General features: G+C 45.7%; 1 protein-coding gene across 2 annotated transcripts in view; it reads left to right on the forward strand.

Annotated features, from left to right (window-relative positions):
• Positions 1-1,829: 1,829 nt before the first annotated feature.
• Positions 1,830-20,501, forward strand: part of GNAO1 (G protein subunit alpha o1) — a 165,897-nt gene continuing 147,225 nt past the window's right edge. For both annotated transcript variants that reach the window (XM_083452723.1, XM_083452722.1), the window contains exons 1-2: positions 1,830-2,853; positions 3,695-3,737. In XM_083452723.1, the coding sequence (XP_083308849.1) occupies positions 2,736-2,853; positions 3,695-3,737 (161 nt within the window). In that variant the 5' untranslated portion in view covers positions 1,830-2,735. The remainder of the gene's footprint in view (positions 2,854-3,694; positions 3,738-20,501) is intronic.

Raw genomic sequence — 20,501 nt, forward strand, 5'->3', positions numbered from 1 at the left:
GATCCTTTTGGGGGTGAAGCATAAGTAAGCAACCCTATATAGGGTTGAAGAGGTGGTTTCAGCACCAACTCTCTTGGCAACCCAAAACTGTAATTCTAGGAGTAGAATCAGGGTCTCCTAAACAACTCCCAGCACGTTTAACAAATTACAGTTCCCAGAATTCCTTGGGGGAGGCCATGACTGTTTAAACTGGTATCATAGTGCTTTAAATGCATGCAGTGAATGTGGCCAAACTCAAGATAAATGAAATCTTTTTATTGCTAATATCAGCTGGTGTTATTCCTTCTCTTTTCTGCACTGCATTTGCAAACAAACAAACAAATGTTGTTGTTTTTCAAATGCCTCAGACATGTCAGTATTTGGATTAATGGGGGAGAAAAAGGCTGTCAAAAAGGCCACCTACCTAGAGTCATCTAGTCCAACCCCCTGCAATGCAGAAATCTCAACTAGATGACCATCCAACTTCTGCTTAGAAACCTCCAAGGAAGGAGAGCCCACCACTTCTGGTCGGAGTCTGTTCCACTATCAAACTGCCAGAAAGTTCTTCTGATGTTCAGCTGGAATCTCATTTCTTGTAGCTTGCCTTAGCTTCCTCTTCTTTCTTCATTTCTTTATTTTATCTGTTTATTCCACTTATATTCCATCTCTCCTCCAAGGAGCTCAAGGTGGTATACATGGTCCCGTCTCCCCCGCATTGTATCCTCACAAAAACCCTATGAGGTAAGTTAGGTGAAAGACTTATTATTTATAAATCTGGGGAGGGATGCAAGACGTTCAAGGGTCTGGAAACAAAGCCTCATGATAAATGGTTGAGGAAGGTGGGGTGTTCAGCCAGGAGAAGACTAGGAGGTGATGTGATAGACATCTTCAAATATCTGAAGGGCTGCCAGGTGAAAGATGGAGCAGGCTTGTTTCCTGCTGCTCCAGAGGGTAGAGCCCAAATTGATGGATTCAAATTATGAGAAAGGATATTCCATGGTCGGTTGGAAGCAATATCCTTTTGGATAACAGTTGCTGGAAACCACAGTGGGGGAGTGTCTAGTCGCCCACTGTAACAATAGGATGCTGGAGTAGATGGGCCATTGGCCTGATTGCTATAGAATCATAGAACTTTAGAGTTGGAAGGCACCCTGAGGATCACCTTGACCAACCCCCTGCAACGCAGGAATATGCAGCTGTCCCATATGGGGATCGAACCTGCAACCTTGGTGTTAGCAGCACCATGTTCAAACCAATTGAGCTACCCAGCCAGCAGGATTGTCTAATGTTCTTATGCCTTTGGTTCCTCTGGATGAAGGGTGTGTGTGTGTGTGTCCCTTTGCCCTTCCCAAATAAAATATTTGAGGGGCCTCCCCCCTCCCAAGTTGCTGGGCATTGCCATTCAAAAAGTGTGGATGCACCACATCATGTGATCATTTTATTCAAGTTGGCACCCCTGTGTGCGTGTGAACTAGCATCCTACACAAAGATAAGGCGTGCCCCCATTGCCCCGCCCACTTCGGCCTCTTGCCCCGCCCACAACCGGCAAGTGGCCCCCAAATAGTTTCCCAGGAGGGAATGTGGCCCTCCGACTCAACAAGCCTCCCCATCCCTGATCTGTAAGCTCCGCCGAGCCCTCCCCACTTCGGCTGCACAACTGCAGCGCCGAGAACTGGGAGGGAGGGAGGCTCTTTGGCGGCAGTAGCAGCAGCCGCATCTCGAAGCGGCTCCTCAGCCCGTTCTCTCGCTCGCTCGCTCGCTCGGCCCGCTCTCCTCCTCCTTGCCGAGCTTCCTCTCGGCCGGGCGGGCGCATGCGCGGGCAGCGCGGCCGACGTCAGCCAGCCCAGCCTCGCCTGTGCAAGGGAAGGCAGCCTCGGCGCGGCTCAGCCCTGGCGCACTCGCCCGCCCTCCCCGCTCCCTCCCTCCTCCTCGCCTGGCTGCTGCTGCTGCCGCTGCTGCTGCCGTGAGCTCGCGTCGCCCCTTTCTGCATTTCTTGCCATTAGGATCGGCTGAGCGATGCGATCGCTCGCAGCCATCGCCGCCGCCGCCCATTAGAGACCCCCAGGTTCGGGGGAGGGAGGAGAGGAAGACTCGCCAGGAGGAAGGAAGCGCCTCGCCCCGAGAGCCGTCCAGGCAGCAGCCCAGCGACGAAGGCAGGCATCCCGCCGGCGACACAGCCGCCCAGAGGGGAAAGGGCTCGGCTCTCGCTCCGACGCCAGAAGCAGCAGCAGCAGCCCCAGCGCGCTCGCCACCCGCCCGCCCGCTGCCGCGTCCCCCAATAGGCCGCCCAGCTCCAGACCAGGCAAGGGGGCGCCCAGAGCCCATCGCGCCCTGCTCCTTCTCCCATCGCAAGAGATCTCCCTCGTCTCCTTCCAGCGCACCCCCCCCCAGCAGCGCCTGCCAGCCCCCGGAAGGCTCGGCTCTCATTTGGATGCATTGATTTGCTGGGGCTACGGAGACGCAGAGCCGGGAAGGAAGAAGGAGAAGAGCGAGGGGGCAGCCAGCCAGAAAGAGAGAGAGAGAATCTGTATTATATTCCCCCTGGTGCTTCATTTTAATTTATTTTTGACATCTAAGCAAAGATCTACATCCCCACCCCGCTTCTTCCTATCTTGCTTTTCTGCTGCGTTGGTGGTTGTGTTTTAATTTTTGTTTCCCCTCCCGTTTTTCCTCCTTGGAGTGTCTGATAAAAAGGGGGGGTTGGGGGGACCGAGAGAAGTGTCCGCCAGCCCGGGAGAACACATTTCCCGGCCACCATGGGATGTACACTGAGCGCCGAAGAAAGAGCCGCCTTGGAGAGGAGCAAGGCGATCGAAAAGAACCTCAAGGAGGACGGCATCAGCGCGGCCAAAGATGTGAAGCTGCTCTTGCTAGGTAAGCGGGCTCGAGCCCAGCTGCGCCCCCTCCCTCCCTCCACACCCAGGTAGGATTCTGACACAGCCAGACCCCCCCCCCCAGGTCCACCACTCCCGTGTGTCAGCCCCTATCCCGGCCACCTTCCTATTTAGATTGGCATTTCAGCTCTGCTTGCCACATTTGTTGGGCAGAGCCATCGCTTTCCCCCCTCCCTCGAAACACACACACACACACACACACACACACACACACTTATTTGCCATTCTCGACCCACCTGCCTGCCTTGTCAACTCTAGAGCACAAATACGATCTTCTCTCTCCAGTTAAAAGGGCGGCGCGGGGGGGGGGGGCGGACACTCATTCCCTTCCACCAACTAGGTGTGATTTATTTTCCATCCTCCATCTTCTGCCCCACCTATTGTACAACTATGCTCCATCTCTCCCCTCCGCTATCTCCCTCCCTCTCCCCATCTCTTACACACACACACACGTACACTGGCAGGCCCTTTCCTTTTAGGCATGATTTTGCTGAGCCTCATTGCATCATGTGCAAAAAAAAAAGTAAAATAAAAAATCCATTGTATTGCCCAAATGGAAACCTTCGATAGCCCACCCAACAGGTATGATTCTGTGCCACCTCCCCATTCTTCTGCATTGAAAACTACCCTACCATTATCCCTTTTGCACGGAAACCTCAATTGCACAAACATGATCTCTCCTCTTCGCCCCCCCCCCCCGGCCGTGGCAACCATTAGTGCAGCTGCTCCTTCCTATGTAATCTCCTTGATCTCCATATATTATCACCCTCGCCAGATCTTGCCTTTATCGGGGTTTTATTTTTGGCTTTTTGTCCTAACAGGGGCTGGGGAATCCGGGAAAAGCACCATCGTGAAGCAGATGAAGTAAGTCCCCCTTTGAGGATTTTACATCACCACAGCAGTCTTATTTAGTGTGTGTGTGTGTTGTGCCTATCCCAATGATTTTAGCATGTTACCATTCAAAAGGGAGGGGGGAAGAGAAACCAAGGCACCAGGCACCCGATTTCTTGTTGTGGGAATTGGCAAGGCGGGGTGGGCTTGGGTGGGGGGAGAGAGAGACCAACGGGGAGGGAAAAGGCGAACAGGTCTTTTTGGTTGTATGAATGGGCGTCCGCCATGTTTGAAGTGGGAAGCTCTGCTTGGGGATTGCTCCTTGCTGGCTGCCTTGGAGGGGCCCTCTTGCGGGGAGGCCAACATCTGGAGCAGGGATTGAGAAAGCTGGGAAGGCGGATGGGCAAGAGGGGGGTGGGCATCCAGCCCCACCCCGCCCCACCCTCTCTCCTTTTTATGCTAACCAGGGAAGCTCCAGGTGTCCGCTGTTCTACAGCTTTGGTGCTGAAGTGTGGTTGCTCTGCCGCTCTCCCTCCTTCGCCACCCCAAAGAAAGGAGGAGGGAGCAGGGAGGGGCCGGTAGGGTCCTGGGAAGGATGTGCCTGGCCGAGATCGTCCAACCACGCGCGGCCATTAAACATCACACTGTCAATGAAGCTTAATGTCGGGATCTTATCTCCTTCCCTTAGCTCCCTCCTGATCTCCTCCCTCATTTGATCTCCGGACATGGGCTGCTTAGGCAGGATCGCCTATCTCTGCTTCATTTCTCTCTTTCTATCGGGTGGTGGAAATCTGCTCATTAGGCAGATTTAAAGCAAGCCTCGCTGACGCTTATCATCCTCTTCCCCCCTCCCTTCTTCTCCTTTCTAGATTTGAGCCTCTAAAACACCCCCCCCCCATTTAATTAATTATGGCAGAATTTGGCTTGCAACTGCAAATTAAGCTGGGATATGGGAGGAAATAAAGCAGCAGCCAGCTAACGAAGGATGCAGCTCCGTCCTCTCTCGTTTTACGCACGACACCCAAACCCTGCTTGATTTCGTTCCCAACACCTTAACGGGGCGCCATAGGAGCTATTCCGGTCAACTTCCTTCTCTGCTCCGCACCGGCCCATCCTGCTTAACGATCTATGATATTGATTTGATAATCCCATGAGAGGTGTGTGTGTGTGTGTGTGCCAGGAAGAAAGGCTGTGTTTGGGCAGCTGGCTGGGCACAGGTGTTCTGTGGCCCCATCGCGCCCCCAGGCCGAGCGAGTGTGGGTGCCCGCGCAACAAACAAGTCGCTGCATCTAGTTGCATCTTGCTTTGGGAGGTGGACGAATGGTTTTCCTTTGGGAAGGAGGACATCGGTTGGGGAGTATGGACGATGGGATAGAGTGTTCCCATTTTAGAGAACGAAAAGAAGCCAAGAGGTGGTCGTGAGGAAGGAATCCCAGCATTGCATTGCAATGCAATGCTTTGGGTTCCCAGTTGCCGTTTGCAAGGCGTTTGCCTTGCAAGAAAAGGAGAGCGAGGTTTTCTGTTGCTGACTGCAAGAGCCTTCCCCGCCCTTTAGGCGGCTTGCGTGTTGCTAAGCGAGAGAGAGGGAGAAATGCACACTCGTTTGCAAAGCTGCGCGCTTCCTCTCTCTCTCCCTCTCCCTCTCTCATACACACACACCCCTACAGCGACCACTGTGTGTTCCCCCACCCCTTGCCTCTATTATCCCCTCGCTTGTTCCTGGGGTGGCAGGTAAAGGTTTCAGGCTGTGCAAGTGGTGGACAGCGCCCAGAAGAGACTCGAATAGGCTCTTGGGAGATCGGCAAGACTCGGCTTGTCTCGGCTATTGTCGGGCGCAGCGCTTGTCTTGTCTTCGGAAGCGTTCGGTTGAAAAAAAAAAATGCGTCGGCAAGGTTCGGCCCAGTTCGGATACTGGATTACCATGATTTGAACACATGTATAATTTGCATTTAGCTGTGATTCTTCTGACTGGAATTGCAGTCCGGTCCTCCTCCTGACTAGAAATCTTTGCTCTGAAAGATCCTGGCCTAGACTAGAGGATAAAGCTGCTTCTAACAGTATATATTCTGAGCTGCCCTTAGTGCTGGGGAAGGAATTTAAAACCCTGACAATTTAAACGTTGCCATTATGAACAGTTTTTACAATGCCTTTCCTTCCTTATGCATGCAGCTGGCAGGAAGCCCTGTTGAATTAAAGGCATCCTACATCTGTGCAATGGATTGTGCTCCACAACACAAAAAATTCATAGTTCAAATACATTATTTTATATCCGTTTATCCTCACAACATCCCTGTGAGGTGGATCACTTTTCTCTTCATTTTGCGGACAGAGGTCTGAGAGATGCCTAGTGGGTGAGTTCATGTCTGGTCAGGGACTTTTGTGTGTGTGGCAGAATCCAGATCAGAACCCGACCTTCTCATGGGATTAATGAGGGTGGGTAGATGTCTTTAAACTTCCAGTGTTTTAGGGAAACGGCCAGACATCAGCAGTGGCTGTGCTAATAAGGAATTGCTAAGCATGGGGGGAGGCCATCAGCTCCAGCCAGCATGGCCAGTGGTCTGGGATTATGGGAGTTGCAGCCCAGCAATACATGGAGAGCCACATGTATTGTAAGGTTTGTGGGGTGGGAAACAGGTGAGTTGGATGCAGCAGTCAAAGGCAGCTGAATTGTGGAATTACTCACGACTTAAGCCAGCCTCCCAGATGCTTGAGCTCTCCAGATGGTTTGAATCATAGAATCGTATGGTTTGGAAGGGACCACGAGGGTCCTCTAGCCCACTCTCCATCGCCCTGCAATGCAGGAATCCTTTGCCCAACATTGGGCTCAAACCCAGAACCCTGAGATTAAGAGTCTCATGCTCTGAGCTATCCTAGCTTGGGGACTTTGTGTGTTGTAGTAAAATAAAATTTAAAGTAGAAGTCGGCACTTTGCATAGTTGTAGTGATGGCCACTGACATGGGTGACTTTAAAGGAGGGCTAGACAAATTCATGGAGGAGAAGGTTCTCAGTGGAGGCAGAACACACAATGGTTGTGTTCTTCCTCCACTGTTGGAGGTGGTATACTTCTGAATGCCAGATGCTGGGAATCACTGCTGCTGGCCACTGTGAGAACAGAGTGCTGGACTAGATGGGCCTTTTGCCTGATCCACCAGGCTCTTATGTTCTAAAAAAAGAAAAGGAAGAAATCCGGGATTATCATGCATTTATTTATTGGTATTTGATCTTCCCACATTCCACCCCAGCCTTCAAAAACCGGGTGCCCTCCAGATGCAGCTCTCAGCAGCCCTGCTGGCTGGGTCGGATAAGAATTGCAGTCTAATAATAATAATAATAATAATAATAATAATAATAATAATTTATTATTTGTACCCCGCCCATCTGGCTGGGCCTCCCCAGCCACTCTGGGCAGCTTCCAACAAAGATTAAAAATACATTAAAATGTCACACATTAAAAACTTCCTTCTAAATGTCAGGTAGTTGTTTATCTCTTTGACATCTGATCAGTCCAAACATCTGGGGGGCAGAAATTTGGGGGTGGCTGACTTTAATCATTAAGGAACTTCTTCCACTGATTTTAGTGGAACTAATTTAGCCTGCCTGCCAAGTGTGTGGTCTGCTACTGAGCTACAGACCTTCCTTTTTTTGTTTCTATACACCCACTTTCTTTAAAACAAAAAGAAGGAGGAGGCACTGCATAGTCTGTATGTCATTGCCATTGTTATTATGAGGTATAAAAAAGCAACTTTTATTATTGTTAACATTTTTATATTGCTTTTCATTTATGAAAGCGTTCACACGATAATAAAGCACAACAGAATCCAGTGCAAATGGATAATCGGTAAAATACTGCAGGAACCAAGAACATGTCCTGAGCTGTACAAGGCAGCTTCCTAAATTTATTCCTGGTGGAAGATTTGGAGTCTTGCTTGTTTTTGTCATTTGTTATTATGGGCCTCCACCTGGTCCCACAGATCTGTTGATAATTTGGAGTTGATGTCTTAGAGGAAGGGAAGGCATTTGCACTTATTCTCCTTTCAGGAATTCTAGAGAACTAGCATTCTTTAAATGTGCCTTAATATATGGAATGGCCTATAACTTAATTCAAACAGTAGGAATGGAGAGGGGATAGGAAACATTTCAGCTGAATTCCAGGGAGATGATTTATCTCTCGCACACACTCAAACACACACATATATTGCTGGTAGAAAGGCACAGATTGCATCTAATAGACATAATTTGTTATATAAGGCAAGATCAGCTTAACAGGAATTGGTTGCAGAACAGGAATGGATTAACCAATTTGACAGTGTCACCTTCCATGTGGTTAGGTATCTTTCTGTAGGATTCTTGCTGCCAAGATGGGGAATAGATAGTTGGAAGTTCTAGTTCTAGAATTTTGTCTGTGATACCTACTTTCTGCAAAAAAAGACAAAGCAGTTAACCTGTAACACTTCACTCTGCATGTCTGTAAGAGGGGGCTCACGTTGCCCCTCCATGCCACATTCATTGCCTCTATGTTAGAAACTAACTTCTAACTTCATTTTCTCCCTGATACGGGTTGCTGGTTTTGTTTTGCTTTTAAATGGAGGAGTGTTCAATTACATAAGCCCCACCTGCTAGCTGAAGTGGTACTGGCCACAAACTGGCAACGTCATCTGTTGTGTGGCCTAGTTCACACCTTGTGGGGTTGTAGCCAACTAAGTTTGACTTTGATAGAACCACAGAACTTAAGAAATATGGCTAACTTCAGTCCATTCATTTTTGGATCTTTGTGTCTTTTCAGTATACCTCAGTATGTGTGTATCTAGATCTAGATCAACCTTCCCTAACCTGGTGCCCTCAAGATGTTTTGAACTCCAACTCTTAGTAGTTCCAGACAGCCAGTTTAAAGGATGATGGGTGCTGTAGTCTAGATCACCTTCCTGGTTAGAGAAGGTTCATCAAGACCAGGGTTTCCCAAACTCAGGTCTCTAGCTGTTTTTGGACTACAACTCCCATCATCCCTAGCTAGCAGGAGCAGTGGTCAGGGATGATGGGAATTGTAGTCCAAAAACAGCTGGAGACCCAAGTTTGGGAAACCCTGGTCTAGATAAATTCTGCAGCTCCTGACCATATACATTTATATCTCACCTTTCATCCAAGCCCCTCCAGATGTTGAGGGACTCCAACTCAGTCCCAGCCAGCAGGGTCAGGGGTGATGGGGGTTGCAGTCCAGCAACATCTGGAAGGACAAACATTAGCTTAGTCTGGTCTATGCGTCTCTTACCACCCCCATTTCACCCTTCCAATTGGCCATTGAGAGTTGGGCACTCCTCTAACCAGTCCACCACACCAACTCTTAAATAAGTGGATGGTCAAACAGGGGATATGTTTTGCAGTCTTTAGTGATTCGTTTTGGCTTCTGCCTTTCTCAGTAGCACACAGTTGGGATTTCTCTGTACGCTTGCACGCTCCCGTATATTTTCTCAATGGATTTCATATATCCAGTCAAACAGACTGCTGCAAGCAATAGCAGCGGCAGCTGAGGCTCTGAGGTGGTGTAGCACTGCTACAAATAATACAGCTAGTCTCCTCATTAGTCTGTGCTGTGTTTGCATCAGAAAGTGCATTCCTCACAGGCCATTCGCAGAAGCTGAAAATAGGTCTTGGGTGTTATCTGCAAGATTACAAAGGCATGTAAAGTTATTCTGCATGCATGTTTCCACCATCAGGATTTGTTTGTGGCATTGCTTGGAGAGGCTGAAGGTCTCTGTTCCCTGAGAGAGCACTACAAGAGCAAAATACTGCTAAAATCAGAACAGGAGGGAACATAGAATGATAGGCCCTATCTGCACCGTATACTTAAAGCAGTATCATACCACTTTAAATAGTCATGGTTTACTGCCCCTCTTAAAATAATCCTGGGAAGTTTAATATGTCTAGGGTGGTGAGAGTTGTTAGGAGACCCCTATTCCCCTCACAGAGCTACAAGCCTCAGAGTGGTATAGCAGTCAATTCCTCTTCTCAAAGAACTCTGGGAAATGTAGCTCTGTGAGGGAAATAGGGGTCTAATTGAATAAAATGATGTGGGGCCCCAGGTAAGCCACACCACTCATAGTTGATCATATGACACGTTGCACACACAACGTTCCCATCAACTGGGGACAGGGCTGGCCCCCTCAAATATTTTATGCGGGGGCAAAGCCCCCTTGGCCCCTAGGAGTTGGCTCCTATGGTCTCCTAACAACACTCAGTATCCTTAACAGACTGCAGTCCCCATGGTTCTTTGCAGGAAGTTACGGGTGGCGTTGTGGGTTAAACCACAGAGCCTAGGGCTTGCCAATCAGAAGGTCGGCGGTTCGAATCCCTGTGACGGGGTGAGCTCCCATTGCTTGGTCCCTGCTTCTGCCAACCTAGCAGTTCGAAAGCACATCAAAGTGCAAGTAGATAAATAGGTACCACTCCGGCGGGAAGGTAAACGGCGTTTCTGTGCGCTGCTCTGGTTCACCGGCCTCCTCGGCCAATAAAGCGAGATTAGCGTCGCAACCCCAGAGTAGTTCATGACTGAACCTAATGGTCAGGGGTCCCTTTACTTTTACCTTTATGGTTGTTTTAAATGGTGTGACATTGCTTTAGAGATATAGGGCAGATGGGACCGTAGAGTTGGAAGGAACCTGTAAGCTCATCTAGCCAAACCCCTTGTTCATGCAGGGAACTCAGTACTGCAGTATCGCTGATAGGTGCCCATGTAGCAGCTGCTGAGAGACCTCTAAACAAGGTGAGCAGTCTGTGCCATCATGTTATTAGGGACTACAACTCCTATTAATCCTTGCTTGAACAGTCATTGGGCAGGGATGATGGGAATTATAGTCCAAAACTTCTGGAGGGTATTAGATTGGTTAAAGGTTAGACAGACTAATGGACTAACTTGGGATATAAGGCACCTTTCTTTTTTCCATTCTCTATCACTTTTAAAGAAGGGACTCATTTATTTTGACATACATGGCAGCTAAACTGCTGGTTTAGCTGTTCTGCTGCATTTTGTACATTTATATATGCATTCAATTTATATCCCACCCCACTTCCCAAGGGGGCCCACACATGCCCCCTTGAGACATATCTGGATGGCAATTGATTGATTGATTGATTGATTGATTGATTGAAAATGAAAATTGACCTCAGGAGAAGGCAGAGCCAGGAGATTGTCTACTAAAACCTTATATAAGCCACTTAATCTTTAATGCCCTTTACTTTATGATGCTCCTGAAAACGAATAGTTGATCACATAGCTCTACATTCACACTGAGGTGGGCAAATAAACTGGTGTAAATATACACATATATTTACATGTTTGGGGGGGGGGCAAAACCCCTCTCAAGGCAGCTGGATAAAACCAGCAATAACCATTAAAACAACAGCTAGTTTTTTAAAAAAAGAGTTCAATCACAATGGCTGTATTGTCAGGGACAATATGCACAGGAATGCTGGTTTCTGGGGACCACGAGTGAGAAGAGTGCTGCTGTGCTCAGGATCTGTTTGCAAGCTTCCCTTGGCAATCTGGTTGGCCACTTTGAGAACAGGACGGTGGACAAGACAGACCTTTGGCCTGGTTCAGCAGGGCTGCTCTTATGCAATAGCAAGAGACAACATTAATTCCATTAGTCCAATAAGCACACCTCAAGAGGAAAATGGACAGGACTTCAGAGCCTTTCAAAAGACTGGTAACTGCTAGACCCTGGATGATAAGGCATTCTAGAGACAAGGGGTCACTGCAAAGAAAGGCCTCTCTTTCTCTTTTGCCAAATCTTTTTAAAATGATTTTCAATTTTTTACAAATTGGTCGCTAATTAAAACAAATTGAAACAAATTTAACATAGCAAGGCCTTTCTCTAATGCTCTAGCAATTCCCCCCTCCACTTGAACATTGCTTTTCAAAGCCTTGACAAGTGTCAACCGCTGCTCCCAGCCCAGTGTGGTTGAGGGGAAATGAGGTGGTGCTGCGGGAGTGGAATGGAGCAGGAGTTTGCACAAATAAATGGCAAGGATAATACTTTTCTCATCTTCTTCAATGTATTGATCAATTGCATCCAATGGACGTTGACAGTGCAAAGTGCATTCTTCCACTCTGCTGGAAAGCTGTTCCTAAAGGAAGTGTCTTGATACTGCAAATTGGGCTGTTGGAACAGGAAGAGTGTATGTGAGGGAGAAAAGCTGGGAGTTGTCGTTGATGATGATGATAATTAATCCGGTGGAAGGAAAAGAACTGCTTCTGTTGAATATGCTGTCTAAGGCCATCTGAAGAAGGAACTTGTTTCTAGGCCCTCGTTCGTGCCGTACATCATACTGCCCTAAAGAATTCTGGGAACAGCAGTCTGTTAAAGGTGCTGAGAGTTGTTAGGAGGCTTCTAGTCCCCTTCCATAGCTACAATTCCCAGAATAGTTTCAGAATCAACCCCTCTTCTTGGGGAACTTTGGGGTTTGTAGCTCTGTGAGAGGAATAGGGGCCTCTGGTCAAGAGCCTGCACCTTTAGCAAACTACAGCTCCCAGAATTCTTTGGGGGAAGGCACAACTGTTTAAAATAGGGTTTCCCAAACTTGGGTTCCCAGCTGTTTTTGGACTACTCTTCCCATCGCCCCTGAGCTCTGCTCCTGCTAGCTAGGGATGATGGGAGTTGTAGTCCAAAAACAGCTAGAGACCCGAGTTTGGGAAACCCTGGTTTAAAATGTGCTTTAATGTATGGTGTGAAAGTGGCCTATGTGTCTTGGGAGGGGGATGCAAGGAACTGTAGCTCTTCTCAATATGTGGACAGCAGAGGCTGCAAGTGCTCGGTGATGAGGGCAGATCAATCCACTTAAGAATACTATACCATGGAATCACTGACTGTTTAGGAATACTATGCTACAGACCTATACCTCTCCAAAACAGAGGAATTTCATTACTCAGTGCTTCTTTTTTTCTTAAAAAAATGTTTAGGGGTACTCTCCTTTTGACTCAAGAAAATCACCATTTTATAGTTCAAATCAGGAAAAATAAATACAGTAAATGGAGAAAAGTACAAAGGCTCACAAGATGTTTAGGGGTATGCGTACCCCTGTTTAGCCCCAGAAAAAAAAGCACTGGCATTACCTGAAAATATGACAGAAGAGACTCTAAAATGTTTCTTTTTTAAAAGTAGCGAGGGAGAGTTGATGCGTAGTTACCTCTGTTCTTAAATCTCATATTGGAATGTCCGGCTTGATAGTGTGGAAGGATTTGTAATGCTTTTTACCATTGCTATTGGAAGAATATATTGCATTGTAGATTGATTGATTAATTTTAATTCATTTGAAATGTAAGCAGCCATTGGAAGATTTTGTTTTGAAAGGCAGCAACTCAAATAAATAAAGATAGGGGAGTTAATATGCTGGAAAAATGGGCATTTTGATGGTCCAGGTATACCTTGAGTTTGCGGCATGGACCCCACTCTCCACCCAAGGTCATCATCCTGATGCTTAGCACGAGATGCAACTAGAAATGGAGAAGAATCTTAATTCAGTTTGCAATTGTAGGCAAACTTATCTGAGATATGAGTTCTTTCTAAATATGTATTCATGGCTTGGGGAGGTCTTGTGTGTGTTAGGAAGACTTGGAGTGTTTATTTTTTGCTTGCCACACTTGCAACTTCATACACCATGGCTAGCCAGCTTTACAGCATTTTCCTCTGAATGCTGCAGTCCTATACACATGTCCCTGGGGTTAAGTTCCTTTATGTTCAGTTGGGGCAGCTTCTGAATAGACAGTAATAGTTGGCAAACTATTATGCAATCACAAAGCTGCATGTTTTTCTGCTGTGGTGTTGAAACCACCAAATGTTCCTCCTAGACATATTTGCCTGGTGCATTGTTGATACCAGTTAGGTGCTAGGCAAAGACTGCCCTGTCCTCTCATTCCATTAATGATATCTTAAGTCAGTGTGTTTTCTTTTAACAAGTTGCTTTCAGCTGCACTATTAATCTGCTGCTTCTATTTTTGTAGTTTTTAATGGAGGTATTTGATTATGTATTTTATTGCATAATATAATGTATTTGTTAGCAATGCTGAGGCTTTTTTAAGTGAAAAGGCAGTATATACTGTTAAATATATAATATATTCCTTAGAACTGTTTGAAACTGTTTTAAGAAATTTGGATTGCAAAAAAGAACTGCATTCACTCAGAAGCAGGTTTTCCTCACATTTTGGAAGTTTTTTTGTGTTTTTAGTTTGTGGGCAACATGTGTAAGTATAAACAACACATAAATCCAAAAACTGAGGTCATGAGGTACGGCTGAATTTCTGCAGAAAAGGCTTGGGCTCAATCTTGTCTGAAAATCGTTCTTGGGCACTCTTACATGGAAGCGCTTTCCCTGTCTATAGAGGTGGAAAGAATAATGGATGTTGCTTTTGTTGTTTTACTGAGAAGCCAATGGCACTCTGTACATTTGTAATCAGACACTTTCCTCAATATATGCTATATAAGTCTTATTGTGATGAAAACAGCAAAGTTAAAAATGGCAGCCCTAACAGGTTCCAGTTGCCACCACACAGAATTCTGGGTCTTCTGAAGCTTAGTGCAACTGACTTAGTATGCGATCGGCTGATTGGTGGGGTTTTACATGGGATTAGCTGATCCACAGGTCCCAAAAAACCTTTTTTGGGTCAGCCACATCCTTATCTGCCCCACACCTGATGCCCAATATGACATCAGGTGTGGGGCAAGTGGTTATGGTGTGGCTGAAATTGCAAGCCAAATGGCCTGCGGTCCAGACAGGCTCCTTCTCTTATAGATAATACCCTGCACACCACTTTGATGTACACCCCATGAACTGGTCTGTAAATTTGTTTGATAAGTAAAAAAAGGTAAAGGACCCCTGACAGTTAAGTCCAGTCGCAAACGACTCTGGGCTTGCGGCACTCATCTTGCTTTACTGGCCGAGGGAGCCGATGTTTGTCCGCAGACAGCTTCCAGGTCATGTGGCCAGCATGACTAAGCTGCTTCTGGCGAAACCAGAGCAGCACACGGAAACGCCGTTTACCTTCCTGCCGGAGCGGTACCTATTTATCTACTTGCACTTTGATGTGCTTTTGAACTGCTAGGTTGGCAGGAGCTGGGACTGAGCAATGGGAGCTCACCCCATCACTGGGATTCAAACTGCCAACCTTCTGATCAGCAAGCCCCAGGCTCAGTGGTTTAGACCACAGCGCCACCTTGAGCTAGGTAGATCAATGGTCATGCTTGGTGTAACACAGCTTCCTATGATCCCATGTGATTGGCAGAGAACAGGTTACAATACTTACCCCTCTGTTATGAATCCGCGCTGAAAAATATGTTGAACAATGTTTGTGCATCAGGATCTGTGCAAAACTTCTGGGCAGAGGAAGCTGCAGCGGTAGAAGGTGATCGTTCCAAAAAGTCATCTTGTATTTTATTGCTGCCGTGTTCTGATTGATTACTAGACCTGACTTGAGAAATCCTTCTTCTCTAATGAGAATCTTTTGACTTAACAAAGCAGAAGTCTTCTGGGTGCATATCCTTGTTTCTCCGTAATTTAGCTAGGGGGTGAATTTATAGCCTCCTGTTTTACAGCTCAGCAGAAAAACCCAAAGTGCTGTATCAACTTGGTGATTTTCAAGGTGGTTGCTGCATGGCCAGTTTTTAAATGGGAATCCTGATTCTGCTAAGTGTCTGCATTTATAATGTATTTGGATTGAAATGGGAAGTCAAGTTGATGATCCTTGAAAATGTCTTCTGCCTGGGGAATGCACGTTTCAGAAAGGAGGGCATGTCACCCCTTGCCTTCATTTTGAACCAGAGGGTGGTGGACTTTCTGCCTTGGGGGACTATTTCCACTGTAGTTCACCTGCTGTGGGGGAACCTCTTTGGCTGAATTCACAAAGCAGTTTATTTCATTTCGCCCAAATTCCCTTGGCTGCTAATTTTAAATAATGATATCTGAGCTTTTACACAACGTAACATCCGCTTCTGGAAATTTAGCAGAATATAGCATATGTGCGGTCTGGAAAATCACAGGAGTCAAGTGACAGAATTTGGGGCAGTATACTGGCATATGGTTCTTTCCTGCTGTTTTCATGGGGAAATCATGGGGAAACCAAAGCACACATGTGTGGCTAGGGTGACACAGGAGCGATGTTGTCCAGTGGTGCTCATATCATGCCACAGGCCCATGTGAATGAAATTCAGCATAACATGTTGGTATAGTATTCAAACAGCCACAGTTCCATACCAAAACAGGTACAGTGGTACCTCAGGTTAAGTACTTAATTCGTTCCAGAGGTCTGTTCTTAACCTGAAACTGTTCTTAACCTGAAGCACCACTTTAGCTAATGGGGCCTCCTGCTGCTGCTGCTTCGCTGCCGGAGCACGATTTCTGTTCTCATCCTGAAGCAAAGTTCTTAACCTGAAGCACTATTTCTGGGTTAGCGGAGTCTGTAACCTGAAGTGTATGTAACCTGAGGTACCACTGTACTGCAGTGTGAAAGGAACATTAGAAAGTGGGACACAAACACTAGCCTTATAATCAGGAAAATGAACACAATATTTCCCAGGTCTGAATGCATGGCATAGTGAAAACCTTGCTTTTGAGAGTTGTGAACAGCAGGTGTTGAAGAGGCAGCAAATCAGAATTACGGAGCATTTAATGAGGCTAAGGAGAGGCCAAGGGGGGACATTTGCCTGGATGTGAAGTGCGATAAGGGGAAGCCCACACCTTCCTTCACTTCCTCTGTAGGTGAGGACAGCAGAGTTACTCGTGTGTGCGCTTGGTTACCTTGCAGGCGAGAGAAAGAGAACAGCACAAAGCGTTTCCTTAGTTACCCCGGAGGCACGTCAGCTGCTCATTGATATTTATCAGATAGAGTTTATTAGATGCAAGAACAAATGGCTTGTTGTACAGGGATTAGCTGGAAGAGCCAGACATCCATTTATTCCTTACCCAAGCAGCCATGTTGTTTATTGTTTGGGGGGCAGGAGTGGGTTTTGATCCACTGAAAAGGGAGGTGATTGGCCAGGTTTTCACGAAGGATAGGAAAGTTGCCGTGCTGAATCAGTCCATCTGGCCTGGCACCCAGATCCTCTGCAACCGGGAACCAGAAACTTTCAGGAAATTTGCAAGCTGGGTGCGATGGCTGTAGAATGCCCTCTTCTGCACCACCTCATTTCTAGTGAAGAAAAGAATTCAGTCTCTCAGAAGGGTCGCCATTAGCGCATCATCGCAAGCAGTTGCTAGAGCTCTACCTGCAGCTCAGTGGCAGGGCATCCGCTTTGTGAGTGGAAGGTCCCAAATTCAATCCCAGGCATCCCCAGGTAGGCCTGGGAGAGAACCCTGATGGAAGTCCCAGAGAGCAGCTGTCAGTCAATACATGGACCAGTGGGGTCTTGCTCTGTATGTAGCTCTCTCTGCACCTGTGTAATTCCCCCCTCCTTTAAAAGGCAAATAACTTATGCTAGCTGCCACAATGCATTCCATAGGTCATCCCTTTTGAAAACAAACATTGTTTATATTAAATTGACTGTGCATCCATTTCTGGGGAGGATACCCAATGTTTGTGCTTTGAAATAATGAGTATCCCCTGCCTTTGTATGTTTTCTTTATACCATTTGTGATTTTACAAATATCAGAAATTTATTTTCATGATTCCAGTGGTACCTTGGTTAATCCGTTCCGGAAGTCAGTTCAAAAACCAAAGCATTCCAAAACCAAGGTACGCTTTCCCATAGAAAGTAATGCAAAATGGATTAATCCGTTCCAGACTTTAAAGAACAACCCCTAAAACAGTGATGGATTTTACAATCTAATGAGACCATTGATCCATAAATGAAAGCAATAATCAATGTACAGTACTATAAAATAAATAAGACAGCATTGTGGATGATAAAAATTAAAATTATTATTTTTTTCTTACCTGCACTGATGGAAGTCATTGTTTGGATGGGGGGCTTTTATCCATTTCCACAGTCACACAATCAATCAATCAATCAATCAGTAGCTGAACTAGGTTCCACACAGTCACAAAAACAAATTAACCGAAAAAGCCTCAAAAACAAAAATGCGAAATAAATAGCAAAACCAAAAGCGCCAAACTTAATCTATTCTGGAAGTTTGGCGCAGCTTCTGATTGGTGCAGGTACCCCAGAAACAATAGGCAACAACCGCATCGGATGTTTGGCTTCCGAAAAAGTTCGAAAACTGGAACACTTACTTCCAGGTTTTCGGCATTTGAGAACCAAGGCGTTTGACTACCAAGGCATTTGAGAACCAGGGTACCACTGTATTCATTAGTTATTTTATTTCAGCTGTTTATATTTATATATGGCGTAATCACCAAAAGTTTCCAAATGGTGTTTATAAAAATTGCAAAAGGCATATGCTGGATAAAATAAACTTCAATGGCAAACATCCTTAAAAGGCCTGCTGGAATAAATGGGCTCCCTCCCTGTTGAACTACAGGTGCTTGATAAAACCCTGTCTGATCTCAGCCAGAAGGGAATTCCACAGAATCCTCTGCCACATGAGTATCTTCTGTGGTCTGCAGCTGTTCCAAAATGGTGTTGCCATGATTGTGGAAATCACAGCAACATGTTCACATACTACATTTTTAAAAAAATCTTGATCCCCTACCTGTGGTAATCAGTAGCAATCAGATAGGATAAAGCCGATGGCTTGCATGTGTGAATCTGGCCCCAGGAGTTACTATCACAGTTTCAGAAGACAGGAAGGAAAAGATATTAATCTGATAGGAAAGACCCACTGAATAATTAATGCCTGGTACCATGGCTGTCTTTCATTCAAGTACAAAAATACCCTCCTCCTCAGCCTCTTGGGTTTTATCAGATGCAGGAGCTGACAGCATTCTTTATTATGATGACTTGTCTGAAATGGATCAGGAACATTGTAACAGAGTCAAGATAGGAAAGGTGAATTCTTAAACGTTCGCCCTGAAAACAACTGTGGGTTGCATTTGGCTAAGTCATACTCAAAGCAGTCATTGTATAACTTAACACCAGTGAGTTCAGTAGGTCTACTCTTGAGTATGGCTAAGCTGGATAAGTCCACTGTGGGCCCAGGAACTTGAAATGATTGTCCTTATTAAGGTTGGTAGTGGGATCTCTGAAGATCTGATGAGTGAGATCTCAAATGGACATCTCACCTGGACCATAGCTAATTCAAAACTGTTCTCTCAAGCAAAATTGTGTTCAATGTTAATTATTTCCTTCTGAGTTTTGATTTTGTGTATTTTGCAATTCTTCAGCATTTTAGTACTCCTTTCTCAATAAACAGACTTTAGTGTGCGGTTTTGAATAATGTAATGTGCAAGCATTTTTTCCTGATATAATGGATTTCTGTATACTTTCGCTAATATAGTCATTTTTATGCAGACGTTCCCCTAATATATGCATTTATGCAAACATTCTTTGGTTGGAAAACTGTGTAGCAAATTTCAGGTAAGTGCAAATTTTAAAGCATGGCTGTGTTTCTGTTTTTACACGGTTTTGAAAAGTGTGATAGATTTGCCTTGAAATGTGAACCAAATTGAATTTCTCTATCCTTAGTCTGTAGTAGAGTCACATTTTTCTGTAGAAGGTAACTAGTCCTCCACATTTTGTTGCAAGGGAGGTTTTTGTTACAAAGGGAGGAAAAAACCTTCCCAAGCATCAGTCTTCAAGCCTCATGGAGCAATCGCTGGTGTGGTTGAGTTGCTTGGTGGTTTTCTAAATGTAGAAGATGCTCAAGAAATCTTAATGTCTGCAGCTGGTGCTCGCTAGAAACATCTGAATGATGCATGGATGAACGGAGAAGGAAGGAAGGGAAAGGCCTGGGAGGAAAATCACTTATGGAGATATGGAAGAAAATTCAATTAAACAGAAGGCGCAGAAAAATCCAAGGCAGCAATGACTCCCTGCCCAAGGCTACCAGTGACTATGGAAAGAACAGAGAGCAGCCACGAGTCTAGTGAGGAAACAACAAGGGAAGAAAGGAAGGAAAGATGTTGTTTCTGGAACAAGAAAGGCAGTGGAATTCAATGCACACAAATGATGGTGGGACTAACCACTGAGGCATGCAATAAAATGTTCCATTCCCAAACAGGAGTGCTCCTTTTCAGGTTTTCAGCCAGTCAGCCATGCCTTCCTCCATGATACCATAAACTGCAGGGAACTGAAGCAGGACTTTACAAACACATACTAGGGATAGAGGAGAAATTCAATTTAGTTCTCATTTAAAAGTGAACCTACCTAATTTGGACATTCAAGAGGAGGAAAATATTCAAACTGAAACAGCCATCCTTTGTCATTCACATTCCTCTGAAATTTGTGGTGCCGTGTAACCTTTACAAAAATGCATATATTCATTTTAAAAACACACACCAAACCACACATACAAAATGCATTATATTACAGGAAATTGCTTTGCAAAAAATGAGGCAGATTAGGCAAAATTGCACACAAAAATGCATTTATTAGTAGAAATTTGCATCAATACCAAATGAATTTTCATAAGGACTTGTAAGAAGAAAATCTGCAAACTGCTATGCAAATGTGGGGAACTGAACTTAAGACTGAGGAAAAACTGGAATAGACAGATTTGCTCCCCACCCCTCCTTCTAGATTTCTTTTTCAGCTGACACTTAACATTCCATGGCAACTGTGTCTGCTCAGTCCTCACTGGATTGGGGGGAGAGCACATCCTATATAGTTCACCTCTTGCTCAGGGATGATGGCAACTCAAGCAAGATAGTGAGGAGTGATGCTGATAGATAAAAAGCGACAAAGCAAGACAGTTAT

Source organism: Podarcis tiliguerta (assembly GCF_965153285.1).
Source record: "Podarcis tiliguerta genome assembly, chromosome: 8".
NCBI lineage: Eukaryota > Metazoa > Chordata > Lepidosauria > Squamata > Lacertidae > Podarcis > Podarcis tiliguerta.